The sequence below is a fragment of the Vombatus ursinus genome, unplaced genomic scaffold (assembly GCF_900497805.2).
Source record: "Vombatus ursinus unplaced genomic scaffold, bare-nosed wombat genome assembly UNPS02013083.1, whole genome shotgun sequence".
NCBI lineage: Eukaryota > Metazoa > Chordata > Mammalia > Diprotodontia > Vombatidae > Vombatus > Vombatus ursinus.
The window spans coordinates 1-17,391 of record NW_020952861.1 but is presented as its reverse complement, the minus strand read 5'-3'; the positions used below and the strand labels follow the sequence as shown (position 1 = coordinate 17,391).

The 17,391-nt window shown below is 51.5% G+C and overlaps 1 protein-coding gene across 1 annotated transcript; it reads left to right on the top strand.

Moving 5' to 3' along the window:
- Positions 1-7,135: 7,135 nt before the first annotated feature.
- On the top strand, positions 7,136-17,325 carry LOC114040407 (low density lipoprotein receptor adapter protein 1-B-like; the record flags this gene model as incomplete). Its single annotated transcript, XM_027858502.1, has 4 exons — positions 7,136-7,217; positions 9,264-9,406; positions 11,199-11,311; positions 17,184-17,325. Coding segments are annotated over exons 2-4 (351 nt in total), but the record flags the coding sequence as incomplete, so codon positions are not given.
- Between the last annotated feature and the right edge of the window lie 66 nt (positions 17,326-17,391).

Sequence of the window (17,391 nt, the reverse complement as noted above, 5' to 3'; positions counted from 1 at the left end):
GACATTCCGTGTCCTAATGTCCCTCCCAGCTCTGACATTCTGTGTTCTAAGGGCCCTCCTAGCTCTGACATTCTGTGTTCTAAGGCCCCTCCCAGCTCTGACATTCCATGAATGTGATAGCTTCTTAGATGGGAGGAGGCAGGGTCCCTGGGCCGCTGGCCCACATGTGGCCCGCTGGCCCTGTCAGTTGTCTTTCCAGGAATCCTCCCAGAGTGAGGACCTCTCCCCCTCACAGGGCCCTGTGTGGAGGCCTGGCTCTCCCCATCCTGCATGGGATCAGATGAGAATGGACAGATCTCATTAACATCTACCTGTGTACCAACTTGAGGCCGCAAGTCGGACAGAGCATATGTCCTCATTTAGCTTCGTCAGCAGGTCATCTGTAAAATGGTGGAGTTAAAATAGTGCCATCACTCCCGACAAATGTCTAAAAATAGGCCCGACTGGAATGGGGGCTGTGGAAAGGAAGGGGGCATTTTTCTGAGGGCCTGGTATTGGGCCTGGTGTTTTCCCACTGGTGCGAGGTGGAATCCTGATGTTACTGGATGGACCATCCATTAGGAACCCTCGGCTTAGGGAGAGTGGAGGAGGTGAGGGGCTCTGAATTACATTTGATTAGGCAAGTTTGCACTGAGCTCCTCCCATATGCTCTCCCTTGTGAGAAATATGTGAGGCTGACTATAGAGTGAGGCCGACTTTGCTTTGGAGGAACCTGTAGAACAAAGCCCAGCATGAAGGGGGGGGGGGGGGCTTCCTGGAGGCCTGGGGTTGTACAGCACGGATAACACTGTTCTGGAGTCTCATCCTTCCTCTGACGCTTACTGCTTGTGACCTTGGGCAATCCACTTGACCTCCATATGCCTCAGTTTCCATTTCCGTAAAATGAAAGAGTTGGATAAAGGGGTCTCGAAGGTCCCTTTCAGCTCTGTGATACTACTGTGACTTGAGGCCTTGGGGTGAGCCTTGAATGAGGGATAGGAGTGGCGGGAGTGGCGGGAGTGGCGGAAGGCTGGTGGGGGGGTAGGGGGGGGGGGGGGGGGGGGGAGAGGGGGGGTGGGGGAGGGAGGAAGAGGAAACAAGGCTTGTGCTTGGCTCCAGGGAGGGGCGAGGCAGGGCAGGTAGGGGCTGGGCACAGGTGGAACAGAGGCCACAAGTGGAAGGGAGTCTCTGTGAAGCTTTGGGAAAGGAGTAAGCAAGCATTCCTCATCAGTGCGGGCTCCTGATTTCTAATCCCCTCCAGGCTGGACGCCTCAGCCTGCCTTGCCATCACCTGGGTTAGACTAGATGTTCTCTGAGGTGCCTTATGGTTTAAATCTGTAGATCCAGTGTGGATCCTATGACTGGTGTCCATTGTAGATTAGAATTCTGAGTCGTAGGATTTTGTGTGTAATGTTCTAAGAACCTTAAAACATAAATTGTCACAGCTGGAAAGAACCTTAGAACCTAGAGTATCAAAGGAGAAATCTTGGAACATAAATTATCAGAGTTGTCGTCAGCTAGGAGTGCCCTTAGAACACAGGATGTCAGAGCTGGGAAGACCCTTAGAACACAGGATGTCAGAACTGGGAGGGCCCTTAGAACACAGAATGTCAGAGCTGGGAGGGCCCTTAGATCACAGAATGTCAGAGATGGGAGGGCCCTTAGAACACAGAATGTCTGAGCTGGGAAGACCCTTAGAACACAGGATGTAAGAGCTGGGAGGGCCCTTAAATCACAGAATGTCAGAGCTGGGAGGGCCCTTAGAACACAGAATGTCAAAACTGGGAGGGCCTTTAGAACATGGAATATCAGAACTGAGAGGAGCCTTAGAACAGAGAATGTCAGAGCAGGGAGGGGCTTTAGAACATGGAATGTCAAGAGCTGAGAAAGCTCTTACAACACAGATTCTCAGCTTGGAAGGGCTTTAAGATGCAGAAAGTCAGAACTGGGAGGGACCTTAGAGATCCTTTCATTTGGTCTCCTGATTTGCAGGGCTGTAACCCAGCATTCCTGCCTCTCATTCCATTGAAGTTCTCATTGACCCATTATGCTTCTCCTGAGGTCTTTTTACTTCCCAGCTGGGCTCCCCAGCCCTTTCTCCCACCAGAGCCCCCACACCCCTCAGTGGTACCAGCCTAGTAAACACACTGAACCCAGATCAGAAATCTTCCTGCCTCCTTTTCCTTTGCCATGGTTTTCCATAGGCAGAGGCATGGATCAAAGTTGCAGGTTAACAAAGCTAGAGAGAGCCACGTGGCCCAGTGGACAGAAGCCTGTCCTTGGAGTCACAAAGACCTGGGTTCGAGCACTGCCTCAGCCACATTCCAGCTGAGGGATCCTGGGCCAGTCATTTTTACCTCTTGGTGCCCTGGGCAGCTCCCTAAGGCTGTAAGTTACAGGTGAGGTGCTAATCTCCATTGGTAGAGGGAATTTCTACACTGGGAGTTCTTGACATTGATGAGATCACTGGAACCAAAGATAAATTAATGAAGCCAAGTTAACGAGCATTTCTTTGGCACCTACACTGAGCTAAGCCCTGGGGATACAAAGCAAGTCAAAAACAAAAAGTTACTCTCATAGAGCTCCCAGTCTAATGGGAATGGATGGAATAGTTGATAGGGAGAGTCAGAATCCTAAAAGATCTTCACAGGTTAGAAGGGTGGACTGAAACACATCAGGTGGAATTGAATACGGGTAAATATATAGTCTGTCTTCCGGATTTTAAGGATCTAGGGTAACCTCTCCACTGACTTAGATTATAATCCCTTGTGTGCTTGGTTGATGGCCTCTCTGTATTGCTACATCCTCCAGTATTGGTCACCCCGCAGGCAAACTGATGATGAATGAGTCCCTTGGGAGGCAGCGATGGTAGGCCTCGAATGACAGATGATAGAGGAGAGTCCATCCCTGGGCCTGGACCCAAAGCCTTTTGAGCTTGTAGGGCCAAGTAGAGCTCAAGCTCCATGAATGGGAACCTTGTGAGCCCACACTTTTTTTTTTTCCCATGTGAAGCAATTGGGGTTAAGTGACTTGTCCAGAGTCACACAGCTAGGGAGTGTTATGTGTCTGAGGCTGGATTTCAGCTCAGGTCCTCCTGACTCCAGGGCCAGTGCTCTATCCACTGCACCACCTCACTGCCCTCACACTTTCTTATGAGTGTCTTCCTGGCACCACGTGATCCCAGAAGGGTTAGGGAATCACTGGTACTCATTAAGGGGAAGGGGTTCCCTGGTCTGATCTCAGCATTAGAGTGCTGAGAGCCTTGAAGCAGGGAGACCAGTAAGAAGGTGCAGTAGCAGTGGTCCAGGTGAGAGGCGGTGAGCGATTCAGCTAGGGTTGTGGCTGCATGAGTAGAGAGAAGGGGATATAAGTTGTCAAGGTAGGAAGGTCAGGGTTTGGTGATAGATTAGATTTGGGGGGGAGGCTGAGGATGCTGTTGAGGGTGTCAGCCTGGGTGCCTGGGACAGTGAGGGTACCCTTCCCAGAAAAGGGAAGTCTGGAGGTGGGGATAGGGAGGATTAAATAATGAGGCCTGTTTGTGCATGTTGAGTTTGAGATGCCTGTGGGACATCCGGTTCAGATGCCTAGGAGAAAATTGGAGATGCATGATTGTAGCCCAGGAGAGAGACTCTACTGGCTTTGTAGATCTGAGAGCATAACTGAACCCATGGGAGCTGATCAGATCCCCAAGGGAGATAATAGAGAGTGAGAAGAGATGGGGACCCAGGTCAGAGCCCTGAGAGGTTCCTACAGTCAGAAGGCTTGGAAAGCTGAGACCTGTTTTACGGCAGAACTAAGCGGATGAGTGGAAGTTCAAGGAAAACACATATGGACTCACAGTAAAGAAGAATGTTAATGGTTTTAGTTGACTGAAAGTGGACTAGACTGTTTTCAGAAGTGGTGGGTTCTTCTTCCTAGAGTTCTCGAGCTGAGGCTGGGGTGAGCTCCCCTGGCTGTGTTAGATTGTTTGTTTGCTGTCACTGGCATTGGGCTGATACAGTTTGGACTAGATGACCCCTGGGGTCTCTTCCCAGGCCGATTCTGTGACCCCTCCCCCACTGCAGAGAAGGAGAGTGGCAGCTCAATTACCCAGGGGCAGGTGGGAGAATGAATGGTGGGGAGCACAATAGGTTCTGGTGCCGGTGGTGGTGTTCCCATTATTCCAGGAAAGCTTCTTTTTATTTGGGAAGGAGGAAGTCTGACCAGTTGGGAAGGAATTTAGCTTTGCTGAGTGCCAAGCATCCAGAAGTCAGAGGGGAGTGGCGAAAGTTTTGAGACTGAGGAGGTCAATAGGCGACCTTGGCAAGTGCCTGTTGCCATGGATTGAAGGGAACGGAAACTACATTGGAGAGGGTCCAGGAGGGTGCTGGAAGCACAGCGTGTATTCCAGAGGAAGGAGAGGAGACAGCAAGACGGTAGGGGTCCTAGCGCAAGAGAGCGGCAGGCTGGAGTGTTAGCAGTGGATGCAAGGGAGCGTTGGAGAATATTACAGAGCTCCCAGGGGAGCTGGTCCTTTGGAAGGAAATAGGAAGGAAATAGGAGATCCTGCTTGTAGTTGGAGAGATTGTTGTTAGAGAGAGGAAGGTAATCATAACTACAGAACGGACCTCCGAGGCTGTCTCATCCAACCCCCTCGCTTTAACAGAGGACACTGAGGCCCAGGGAGGTTGCCCACAATTACCTAGGCAAGTATCAATGACACGCTTTCATCTGAGGTCTTCTGGATTGCATAGCTAACTGGTGGGTTTTCTTATCTACTTAAAAATGCTGGGGCAGCTAGGCAGCGCAGTAGATAGAGCAATGGCCCTGAAGTCAGGAGGACCTGAGTTCAAATCCGGCCTCAGACCAAACGCTTGACACTTACTAGCTGTGTGACCCTGGGCAAGTCACTTAACCCCAATTGCCTAAAAATAATAATAATTAAGGTCACTTTCTGGTCTGCATTGGTGGACAGATGAAATTCAAGGTCCAGCCCTGGCAGGAGGTCATTCCAAACTAGCTTTTAGGCAGATCACTTCTCCCAGAGCTCAACTTCTTCACCTGTAAGATGAGGGGATTGACCAGGCATCCTTTAAGACCCCTTCTAGTTTTAACATTCCACGTTCCTTCAAGAACAGGGAGAAAAGAAGCAACAAGAACCGAGGGCAGAAATTTCTTTCCCTCCCAATGTTTAATCCACTTCCCTTTATATTATTTTCAAGGAGTGGAGGGTGGAGACAGCCAGAAACCACAGTGTCTTCTGGTACAGCCACCAGAGGGTTAGTTAGAGGAAGGTGCCACAGCCTGTTGTGGCTTGTGGTTGAGCAAAGCCCACATCGCCTGGCCGAGCCTGGCCGGAGACACCCTGTCCCAGCTGCCTGCTTGGCCTTCCAGTTTGCTCATCTGTAAAATGAAGGAGACTGACCAGGTGGCCCCAAAGGTCCCTTCTGGCTCCCGGTCTGCTCCTCTGATCCTTGGCTCTAATGCGGGGAGGTCCTGATGCCTACTTCGTCACCCAGAGAGCTGTTGTGACAAAGAACAGAATAGAGAGAAAAGGCAGATCAGCAAAACTGAAAGTATCACCTGAGTTTAACAGTAAAGACAGTGTTTCCCACGGCGTCCCACCTCTGTACTAGAAGAGAGGGCGGTTCATTTATAATTACATATCTGTTATTCTCGTTATTTGTTTTTGTTCTTTACATCAACATTGTTATAGTCATTGTTGCTTACTTTACGTTTTATCTGTTCGTATAAATCTTCCCGTGCTTCTCTGCATTCAGCGTTGTTTCCAGGCCTTTGCTTTTCTGACAAGTGCTGCTGTGAATATTTTGTTGCTTATGGGGGCCTTTATGTCTGACTTAGGCCTTCAGCCTAGCATTGGGCTTTCTTCCTCTTCTCCACTCTGCCTCCCCCATGAGGTCAGCGGGGCATCGCAGCCCCCTCTTTATGGAGGGGGCGTGGCTGAAGTCAGGGAGCTAGGAAGCGGATGAGGCCGGCCTCAAACCCAGGCTTCCCAAGGCCCTGTCCGTTGTTCCCAGCCGTGTGACCGGGGCCCATGTGTCACAGATCCAAACGGTGACCCCAGAAATTCAGGCTGGGAGCTCTGGCTGCACTGGGCTGTGGCTTTTCTCAGAGCCTCAGGTCGAGGCCTCCGCCGTTAGCCCTGAATCCCAAACCTCCCAAGATGTTCGGCCTAATCCCTATCTGAGCAGGAATTCCTCCTCAGCTCTGGTTGGCGATGTCCATCTAGGGGGAACGCCCCCCTCCCCGGGTGCCCAGCCCACTTTTGGACAGCTCTGATCGTCAGGATGTTTTTCCTTAACCTTAAATCTTCCTCTCGGTAACTTCCCTCCATTGTTTCTAGTTCTGCCCTTCAGGGCCAGACCGACCAAATCTAGGCCTTCCTCCTCGGGAGAGGCCTTCAGAGGCTTGAAGACAATGATTCTGCTCTCCCTCGGTCTTCTAACCCTGTACGAGCTGGGCCCATTCTCACTGCTCTGTTATCTAGCCAAACCCGCCTTGCACCAGCACTCATTTCCCACCTCCATGACTTTGCCCGGACCATCCCAGGTGCCCGGAAGGCCCTTCCTCTTTCCCTCTGCCCCTGAGAGTCTGTTTCTACTTTTAAGCTGCAGCCCAAGCACCATCTTCTGCAAGATGCTTTTTTCAGGTTCCCCCAGCTGCCAGTACCTGGCTCCCCTCCCCTCCCTTCCCCTCCTGTCTTGTGGTTAACAACTTACATTTATTTATTTTAATTCTCTTTGTGCCGCATAGACTTGTGCTGTCCCCCCTTGTTAGGATGTAAGTTTTCTACAAGCAGAGATCATGATTTTTTGTTTATGTACCCCAGCTAGCATACGGCTAGAATAAATATAAATTATTTATAATAATAAATGGAATAAATGTTTGTTGATTGATTCTCCAGGTCAGATGTCCCCACTTCCTGTGACTGATTGTCGCATAATGTGGTCTCGCCATCTCCTACTCTTTTCCTCTAGACCAGTTCCATTTTGTTAATTGTTTTCGCTAAAACTTAGTACTCAGAGCAAGACAGGTGTTTGGGGTTGGTTTTTGGTTTTGTTTTTGTTTTTTTGTGGTTGTTGGGTTTTGTTTTGTTTTTTTTAATCCCCAGTACTTAGCACAGTACCTGGAACATAGTGGGTACTTAATAACTGCTTCTTGGCTGTCTGACTCGGTGTTCCTGACGTGTCTGACTAGAGCTGTGGGCAGTAGGACTCCCATCTCCTTCGTTGTGGAAGGTAGACCTTGGGGACACGCAGGACCACGCTGGTGGCACTCTGTGGGGTCTCCTGCTGCCCCGTCTTTCAGCTCCTCTCAGGCAGGCTGCCTTCTGGGTATTCCTCTCTGTACATGGCCTGTCACAGGCTCTCCTGCTATAGTGACCCTCCAGGCTCTGTGGCCCATTTGAACCCAGGCTGCCCTCTGCCTCTGGCACCCTCAGGACCCCGTCTGGCGTGTTCTTCCCCCAGCTTTGCCCATCTCCCTAGAAAGCTCCCAGATGTTGCCTCTTGGCCTCTCACCAAACCATCCTGGGCTGTTCTCTTCCCAACATGGAGGAGGGATGTGGGGTATGAATGAAAACACCAACTTATTCCGCCATGCCATGTCCAGAACGTTCCTCCTCCTGCCTGCTGAGGCCCCCAGGCCTTGGCTGCCTGCTGTCTGGCTTTTCTTTCCATTCAATCATAGGATTTCAGAGCTGATGAGTAGTCATCAAACCCCAGCTCAAATATGTTCACCAGTGGGGAGCTCCCTACCTAATGAGGCAGCCCAGCCCTTTTCCAGATAGTTCCACATGTCAGGAAATTATTCCTTAAATGGAGAGGTAGGGAGGTTCAGTGGGAACCATATTGAGCTTGGGATCAGAAGACTCAGGTCTGAGCCGCCATTGTGTGAGTGTTGTGGCAGCTGTGTGACCTTGGGCAGGTCCTTTTCCCTCCCGGAGGAGCCTTGGTTTCTCCATTTGTCAGATGGCTACTCTCATGTTGGGCCCAAATCCTCCTTATAAATACTTTTTATTTGCTTGGGGCTTCTTCAGGGCTCAGATACATTGGAAGCAGAGCTGGTGGTCTGGGAGAGTGTGTGTGTGTGTGTGTGTGTGTGTGTGTGTGTGTGTCTGTCTGTCTGTCTGTCTGTCTGTCCCTATAAGTGGGTAGCACTCACCCCCAACTTGAAGTCAGGAAGACCTGAGTTTGAATTTGGCCTCAGATACTTAGGAGCTTTATGATCTGGGCAGCTCACTTATCCTCTGTCTGCCTCATTTTGCTCATCTGTAAAATGGGAATAATAATAGCACCCACCTCCCAGGGTTGTTGTGAGGATCAAATGATTTAATATAGGGTGATCCAAAAAGAATTAAACACTTTGCAAATTTTATTATTCAGTAACTAAGTTATATGTGAACATGTAGTCAAAACTTATTTGTCAAAGACCTATCTGGGAAATGTCAGGGGGTAACTGCAGTTTGGTGCTTATAATATACTCACATTTAACCTGATTACTGAGTAATACATTTTGCAAAGTATTCAGTTCTTTTTGAATCACCTTGTATATGTAAAGTATTTTGCAAACCTGAAAGTGTGATGTCAATTTTAGCTCTGGTTGTTGTTTATGGTTATTGTTATTATTATGATTCTTATTGTCCTTCCTCTTTGTCCCCCGATGGTCTCCGGGTGTCCAGGCCCTGCTCCCTTCCCCCCACCTCCAGTCTTCCCTGGGATGCTCTCCTGAATCCTTATTGGTGATACCACACCTGGTTGACGCCATCTGCCATCCAGTTAATTAGCTAATCCAGCCCCCAGCTCTCCCTGGATCAGTGGGGATGTGGGCAGCTGGGGGCCCTGCTGAGACAGGATTCTGTCATTGCTAAGCTCTGTCTAGTTTGATAAAATAATGCTCTCTCCTACTCCCATCACCAGCACGTTCCTTCCCCTCAGACTGCTCCTGACCTCCCTGTCTGTTACCTTGGCTCCCACCTTCCTGGGAAGTCCTTCCTCGGTCTAGGACCAGATGAGGATGCCATCTGGCTGGATCAGAGTATCTCTTTGATGTCACTGAGGGACTGTGGTTGCTTTGTCCCCCACCCCAGCACGTGCGCGTGCACACACCCCCCCCCCCACACACATACACACTCACACACACACTCACACTCACACACACTCTCACACTCACACTCCCTCTCCTTCCTGGGGTATGGTGATAGGATGGGATGTCATTGAGCAGCTCACATAGTCATGAGTGGTCATGGTTGCTCTGTGCCCCCCTCTCTTCTCCTCCTTAACCAGAGTTACCTGAGAACTGGACAGACACAAGGGAGACCTTGCTGGAGGGGATGCTGTTCAACCTCAAATACCTGGGCATGACCCTGGTGGAGCAGCCGAAAGGCGAGGAGCTCTCGGCGGCCGCCGTGAAGCGCATCGTGGCCACGGTGAGTGCCGTGGGACTGGGCTGGTTTCTCCTTCTCTGACTCAGTGGGCTAAAGAGATAAGCTAGGGTTGGGCCTGGGCCTTTTGCCTGTGGTGGGCTGTGTAGGGCGAGTGTGGCCTTTGTCTCGGGTGACGGATTGGGGTGTGAAATGAAGAAATCTTGGCCTGCCCTAGGCACAGGTCCCTGGCCTTCAGCTACCTCTATGACGTAAGTGAGAAGGGGACAGAATGGCCTAACAGAAAGAGGCCTGACCTTGGAGTCAGCAGCCCCAGGATCACAGCCTAGCGCTGCTAAGGCCTGGAAATGTGACATTGTACAGGTCACTTCTCTGGGGCCCTGGTTCCCTGCTCTATAAAGTGAAGGTTGAACCAAATGCTTCTTTCAGCTCTAACAATCTGAGTCTGTGAGCCTGTGTCTGTAAGAACGCATTGTTCTGAAATCCTCTGGGAGACAGGCGGTGGCAGGCCCCGCTGTTGTCTGGGGGCACCAAGGGGCCGGGGGTGGAGTTAGAGGCCAGACCTGTATGTGGAGTCTCCCGTGGATTCTGGGTCTGCTGTCCTGCCTGCCCACGTGTGCCAGGGATGAAAAGAGCAGGACTTGGGCCCAGGTTCTTGGGGGAGAGCTCCATAAGACAAGAGGGGGATGCGAAGCCCCCCAGGGGCCCACATGGCGATGGAGGTGTTTCTGGGTGGCCTCTTCTCTGGCCCCCTCACAGGGGACAGGACTGTAGCTCTTGCGTGGTGACCACAAGGGCAGGGCACCCTTCCTAGGACTCCTTGTTGGTGATTTTTACCTTTTTTTAAACCTCTTTCAAAGCCTTTGCTTTGATATTTCCCAGTTCTTGTGCCAGCTCTCAAATGGGCCTTGGGGCAAAGAAGGGCAGGGAGTCCCAGTACTCAAGGGCTGGGCGTGGCGTTCCAGAGGCATCCCCAAGGGCCTGATCCCCTGGGCACGGTCTGCTCTTTCCCTTTGGCTAGGTCACAAAACGCAACCAAACACCCAATCAGCAGCTGCAGACTGGAGGGCATGAAGGAGGAAAGACGCTGCTCCAGAACGGGGAGTGGTGCTGCCCTCATTTTTTCTTTGTAAACCCAAGGTCTCCCCTTCTCCATTCATCTCCCTCAGCCCAGAATTATCAAACGTCCAAGCTGAGAGAGCCGTTAGAACATAGAATGTCAGAGCTGGGAGGGCCCATGGAACCCAGAATGTCAGAGCTGGGAGGACCCTTGGAACCTAGAATGTCAGAGCTGGGAGGGCCCTTAGAAAACAGAATGTAAGAGCAGGGAGAGTCCTTAGGACATAGAATATCAGAGCTGAGAGGGCCCTTGGAACCCAGAATTTCAGAACTGGGAGGGCCCTTAGAATATAGGATATCAGAGCTTCGAGGGACCACAGAACGTGGTGTCTGAGCTGAGAGGGGGCCTTAGTGCCCCTGAAGTCCAACACCCCCCCAATAGAGAAGTAAGCTGAGGCCTAGACTGGGGAAGCACTGTGCCCACGGTCAGTTATTGTTGGACTAGAACCCAGCTCTCCTGACTACTCCTGCTGCATGATGATACCAGAGCCTCCAGAAAAGGCTTTTTGAGACTCAAGACGAACGGCCCTGTCCAGTGATAAGGAGCTATCGAAGCAACTGTGCTTGATGCTGAGGCCCCTGCAGCGTTGTGAAGCCGGGGGCCAGGACCTGCAAGGGAAGGAGCCTTTCCAGCCCTGGGAGGGCGTGGGGTGGCCTTCAAGGATGGTGAGGCGGCCAGGCCAGACTGTCAGCCAAGCTTGTCCTCTTCTCTCCGAAGGCCAAAGCTAGTGGGAAGAAGCTCCGGAAAGTGACCCTCAAAGTCTCCCCGAGGGGCATCATCTTACATGACAGCGGGACCAATGAGCTGATTGAGAACGTTTCCATCTACAGGTAGGCCCTGCTCCCAGATGCTGCCCTCTTGAAGTGTGGATGAGGGGATGTCAGTGGGCAGCGTCCCTCTCCCCCAGAAATCATAGGATCATTGGCCTAGAGCTGGAAGGCACCTGCTGGGGCCCTGTGGTCCAGCTCCTTCATTTTACAGAGGAGGAAACTGAGGCTCAGAGAGATTGAGCGACTTGCCCAAGGTCACATAGGTAGTAAGTGCCAGGGGCGGAATCTGAACCCAGATCCTCCAACTCCAAAGCCGGGCTTATCCATATTGTGCTGTTTTTAATCCGTTAAATGCCTGGATTAATCTTATTACTTCAATACATTAGTGATCACTGATCTTATTAACATGAGTGTTCCCCCCAGGGCCTAGCACAGCGCATGGCACATAGTACATGCTTCATAAATGTTTGTTGACTGACTGATACATACTGCAGCCCCTTTGTGCCTCAGGTGACCTTGAGCAAATCTCTCCGCCTCTCTTGGCCTCAATTTCCTCATCTGTGAAATGAAGTGATTGCCCTTGATTTGTAAGGTCCCTTTCAGCTGTAGATCAGTAGCACACACTTGGTGCTTAATAAATGCTAATTAACTCAGTAACTGACTGATCGACTGGTTTTCAAGTGTTGCAGTGACCAAAAAATGCACCCCCTGGCGGGTAACTGGCCCCCTGGAGACCTCCCTGGCCTGGTTCTTGGTCCTGAAGGCCCTGTTGTTGCTTTCTCGCTCCTCTAACTCATTAATCCTGCTGAGTAGGAGAAGGCATGGTGTGGAGTGGAAACACTGCTAGGTTTGGAAGCAGACAGGAGATCAAATCCTGCCTCCGCTATTTTACTGCCTTTTGCATCACATCAGGGGCATCCCTGAACTCTGGGTCTCAGGCTCCTGCTTTGTGGAGCAAAGGGGTTAGACCAGATCAGGGTTCCTGGACCCCTTAGGGGCTCTGGGGAAGCCTTGGACCCTTTCTCAGGAGAGTGCCTTTAAATGCATGAAATGAAGTACATAGGAATACATAGGAAAACAATTCTATTGAAATACATCTATCAAAATTAAAAAAAAAAATCCCCAAAGAAGTTCATAGACCCCGGGTTAAGAACCCTTGAAATAAATGATCTGTGAGGTTACTTCTTTTTTTTTTTTCCTTTTCTTTTTTTGGTGAGGCAGTTGGGGTTAAGTGACTTGCCCAGGGTCACACAGCTAGTGTCAAGTGTCTGGTCTGAGGTCGGATTTGAACCCAGGTCCTCCTGACTCCAAGGCTGGTGCTCTATTCACTGGGCCACCTAGCTGCCCCTGAGGTTACTTCCTGTTCTAAATCTTTGATCCGAATGGAAGCTTCATGAGGGCAGGGAGTGTTTTGTATCCCCATCTGGCCAGCACAGCACCTGGCACACAGTAGGTGCTTAATGAACCTTTGTTGAGTTTCGTTGACTAAAGCATTTCTTCCCAACAGTCCTGTGGGTTGAGTAATGAGAATATCATTAGCCTCCTCCCACAGAGAAGTAAAGGGATGAGCTCAAGGCCGCACCATGAATGTCAGATTCAGACTCCGTCCTCACTCCTAGGTCCATGAGGTCTCCCTCTGCTCTTCCCTTCTCCCTGATGATGTCCCTCATCGTTGGGCATCCACTGATGGTGGGTCCGTGCTGCCAAGGGAGGCAAGGTTCTTAATCTGCCTGGGTGCTGTGAACTTACTTTTCCAAATGTTTTGATAATTGTATTTCATTATAACTTGTTTCCTCTGCACTTCTATGGATTTTGTTTTTGTGCATCTAAACACGCTCTCTTCTGTGGGTTTTCCCGGACAGCCAAAGCGGGCAGGACACAAAAAGATACGCCGGTGGGGGCCTCAGAAAGAGGGTTGCATGGTCACTTGCCTGGTGGTCAGCTAATCTGCTGGTGATGAGCATCTCCGAGTGGAATTAGGCTGACCCTGATGTGGCCAAGCTTTGCCCGGCTGGGGTAGGACCCAGAGCAGCCTGAGCTCCGCCAGTGGGGTCTTTGAAAACGTCTCTGCCACGCTGAGTTGTCTCAGTTCACCATGGGGCCTCTGTGGTTAGGGTTTCCACAATTGAAGGTCACTTAAAACTGCCCTTCTCTTGAAACAGCCAAGCTGGAGTCTGGGAGTTTTATGTTATCTGTTTTACAGATGAGGAAACTGAGGCTTAGAGAAGGGAAATGACCTGATGAGGATCACACAGGTTAGCAGCAAGATGGGGCTCTCTGGACACGGTCTCTTTACCAAGCCTGAACAACAGGCTTCATTATTAAGGACAAACATTCCTGTTTTAACCAGGGCCCTTGTTCTGCCTCCAGTTTTGACTCTGTGTGTGTGTGTGTGTGTGTGTGTGTGTGTGCGGTCTGGTCAGCCCCAGCTGGGGTTGGTTGGCCACCTCTGTCAAAACCCGATGCTCTTTAGGCATCGGGTGCAAACGTGTATTCTTTGGGGACCATCCACCCAGCAAACACTTTTGTGTTTTGACATAGCTAACTTGGAAAGGGGCCTTGGTCAATAAGAGGGCTCTGAGGTTGCTGCCCTTTGGTTTCTTGGGCTAGGCCTGGAACGCCCCCGTGGCATTGGATGACGGAGCAGGCCCTGTTGCCGGCCCTGAGCAGAGTGCCTCGTTGTCATCCATCCCCTTCCATGGAAACATCCCAGCTCCCCTCATGTCAGCCGAGGGCCCAAGGAAGAGGCCTGGGGAGCCTTTCCTGGGTGACTCTGCCCCTGACCGTCCCCTCTCTGGGCTGTGGCACAGGGGGAAGCTGAGAGCTGTCTGGCCATGGGTCTGATCGGGACCTGAGCACGTTCAGTGTCAGTCATTCCCCTTCCCTTGGTTGGCCTCAGTTTCCTCAGCTGTAAGGCAAAAGGGGTTGAACCGGGTGGGATTGTGTGGTCTCTGTGGTCAGCCTCTCTATAGTTCAGCCCCTTTATTTTTACAGGTGAGGAAACCCAGCCAAAGGGAAGGGAAGTGACTTTCCTATGTCCTGGCACGTGTGACTACAGCATCTGTTCTGCCCCTCTCTGCTCACCCATTTGAGCTGTCCAGCAGCACTGCTGATGAATTGTGGTTTCCTTACCCTGTTGCTGCTCGTGTCGTGGTTACAGTTATTACCAACCTTTGGAGACCGTGTGGAGGGAGGGCAAAAGGGACACAGTTTCTACCCAAGAAAGCTCAGGCCCGGCGCGCTCCTGGGCAGGGAGATAACACAGCCTCCTGGATTGGGCAGGGCCTTGACCCAGTGGAAAGTGGTAGATTTGGAGGCAGAGGACCTCTGCCACCTCTTCCTATTCCTCCTTCCTGTGTGGCCTTGGGTCAGCTGCATCATCTGTCTGGACCTTAATTTCCTTATCTGTAAAGTGAGGCACTTGGGCCAGCTGGCGTCCGAGGCCCCTTCCAGCCCCAGAGCTCAGATTCTGTGGCCGAGTGGTCTCTCACGACCGCTACTTATCGCCAGGCTGCTGCACCCTCTGTCTCTAGAGTGGGGGCTGATAATCCTCAGGCTGCCTGCCTCGAGGGGTCACTGGAGGGATGTGGTAACTCAATCTCACCAAAGCTGCTGCTGGGCTAGAAGCCTGGCCTCTTACTATTGATGTGGTTTGGTCGTGTTGGACTTACCATGACCCTGCTGGGGGTTTTCTTGGCCAAGATACTGGAGGGGGTCGCCATTTCCTTCTCCAGCTCATTTTATGATGAGAAAACTAAGGCAAACAGGGGTAAGTGATTTGCCCAGGGTCACACAGCTAGTAAGTGTCTGAGGCCAGATTTTAACTCTAGCTAGCCTTGAAGCCTGGCCAGCTCCCATCAATCAGTGAATGATGGCCTGAGGCTGAAGGTGTGGGGAGGAGGGCCCCAGCTTCTGGCTCCTTTTCTGAAGCCTGCTGGCTCCTCTTCAGATCAGATTGGGATGGAGTCATTGGGACTTGAAGGACAATTCTTGCCTAAGCTTGTGTGATGAGATAACAGGGCAGGATGTGGCAGGGAGCTGAGCAGGGTGAGCCCAGGCATAGGCCACCCTGGGGGAGAAAGGCAGAGAGGAGTTGCTAGTAACTGTCCTCCTCTGCTCAGCTTCTTTTCTCTCACCACACACACACACACACACACACACACACACACACACAAACACACACACACACGCCTCTCGAGCACGACTTCAACAAGCCATTTCTCTTCTGTGGTCCTCAGTTCACTCATCTGAAAATGATGAAAAGTTGGTGTCCCTCACAGCCCTGACCTCCTGTGTTCTAAGGCTCCTTCCAGCTCTGCCATTCTGGGCCCTCTTCCCTCTGACAGTCTCTGTTCCAACTCTCTGTGACTTACCTTCAATAGATCTGCCATGGGGCCATGGTGCTGGTCATCCTTAGGGGCCATTTCAAGACTGAAATAGTCAATGATACCCCAGCTCCCATTTCTCTTCTAGAACATGAAGGCTTACAAAAGGGCTTTCTCACACCAGCCCTGCCTGGCAGGAAGGATACGTGCTTATGCCCACTGTCCAGATGAAGAACCAGGTAGTCAGAGGAGTTCTGGGCCCCAGTGGCTGGCCAGTGCCAGAGGCAGAGCCCCAACCCTGGTCTTCTACTCCAGCACTCTTCTGCTTGGGGTAGGGCCTCTGGGGGATGCTGAGTCTTGTCGGACGCAGGGGTAGGCACTCTCTAAGAATCACTGTTAAATAATAACGATACTTAGCATTTGTAGAGCACTTTCCAGTTTACAAAAACACATGAACTCTTTTGAGCTTTATTCCTAAGTAGGAGAAGTAAAGAATTGCGAAGCCAGGTAGGAACTGAGGGTGAGAGGGGTGGGGGTTCTGATTGCTGCAGGAGCTCTCGGGGGGCTGGCCTGCAGGAGCACTGGGAGGAGGCCAGTCTGGAGGAGTGTGGGGTCCAGGCTGGGAGCCACAGCCCCTATTCTCGGGCAGTCTGAGCTTCTCACAATTAGCATTTATTTATCCCCAGGGTAAGAGGGGTGAGCACTACCAGCTGCCCAGGCTGTGATAGCTCTTCTCACCTTCACTTCCTCCCTGCTCTCCCCACCTCACACATCCATCCTTCAGTACTGCTGCTGCTCATCTTAACTTCCTTAGGCTCAAACCTAGTGACGTCACTCCTCTGCTCAGAGACGTTCAGTGGCTCCCTGTTGCTTGCCAAGTAAAGGCCAGATTCTTGTGCTTGCTAATTGAGGCCCTTCACAAGTTGGCGTCCCCCTCCCTTCCTAGCCCCTTCTCATACTGTGCCCCCTGTCTAACTCTCCTTCTCTAGGCTCCAGAGCAGGGGGAGGAAGGGGGGAGGCTGGCAAGTGCCCAGGTCCTCTGATTTCCAGTCCAGCTGTCTGTTCACTGACCTGTACTAGTACCCCAAAAGTGAGGGTGAATGTTTGCTATTATTCTGCCTTCCAAGGTCCCTTCTAACTCTGATACCCCCCAAGTCAACAATAATAGCTCATATCTCTATAATGCTTTAGGTCCTTCATAACCCTGCTGTGAGGCAGGCAGTGAAAACATTACTTTCTCCCTTCTGAAAATTAGAAAATTGGAGCTTCAAGGGTTAAATGACTCACCCAAGGTCATACAGGCCACGTGTGGCAGAACCAGGGTGGGAGATCAGGTCTTCTACCAGAGCAGTATTCTTTCCACGCTCACATTCTGTATTAGCTGAATGTTGTACGTGAGCCTGCTTGGTGGCAGGGGGATGGATCAGATGACCTTACCCTTCCAGCCTTGGCCCCCCCAGAGAACCGACATGGTAAAATCCAGCCATCCTGCATCTCCCCGACACCACCACCCACTCCCTGGCCCAGGGGGATGTCTGGGGTTGGGCAAGGGAGCCAGCTCCTAACCCCCGTGCCTTTGGTCTCACTCTCCCCTCTCCCTGCTCCAGGATCTCCTACTGCACCGCAGACAAGATGCATGACAAGGTCTTTGCATACATCGCCCAGAACCAGCAGAGTGAGAGTCTGGAGTGCCACGCTTTTCTCTGCTCCAAGCGGAAAATGGTTAGTGGGAGAGCCAGGGCCCTGGACGTGAGCCAGTTGAGGTCTTGGGGGGGAGAGGGGGAAGAGCATGAGTTGGGAGTCACTTGTTTTGGG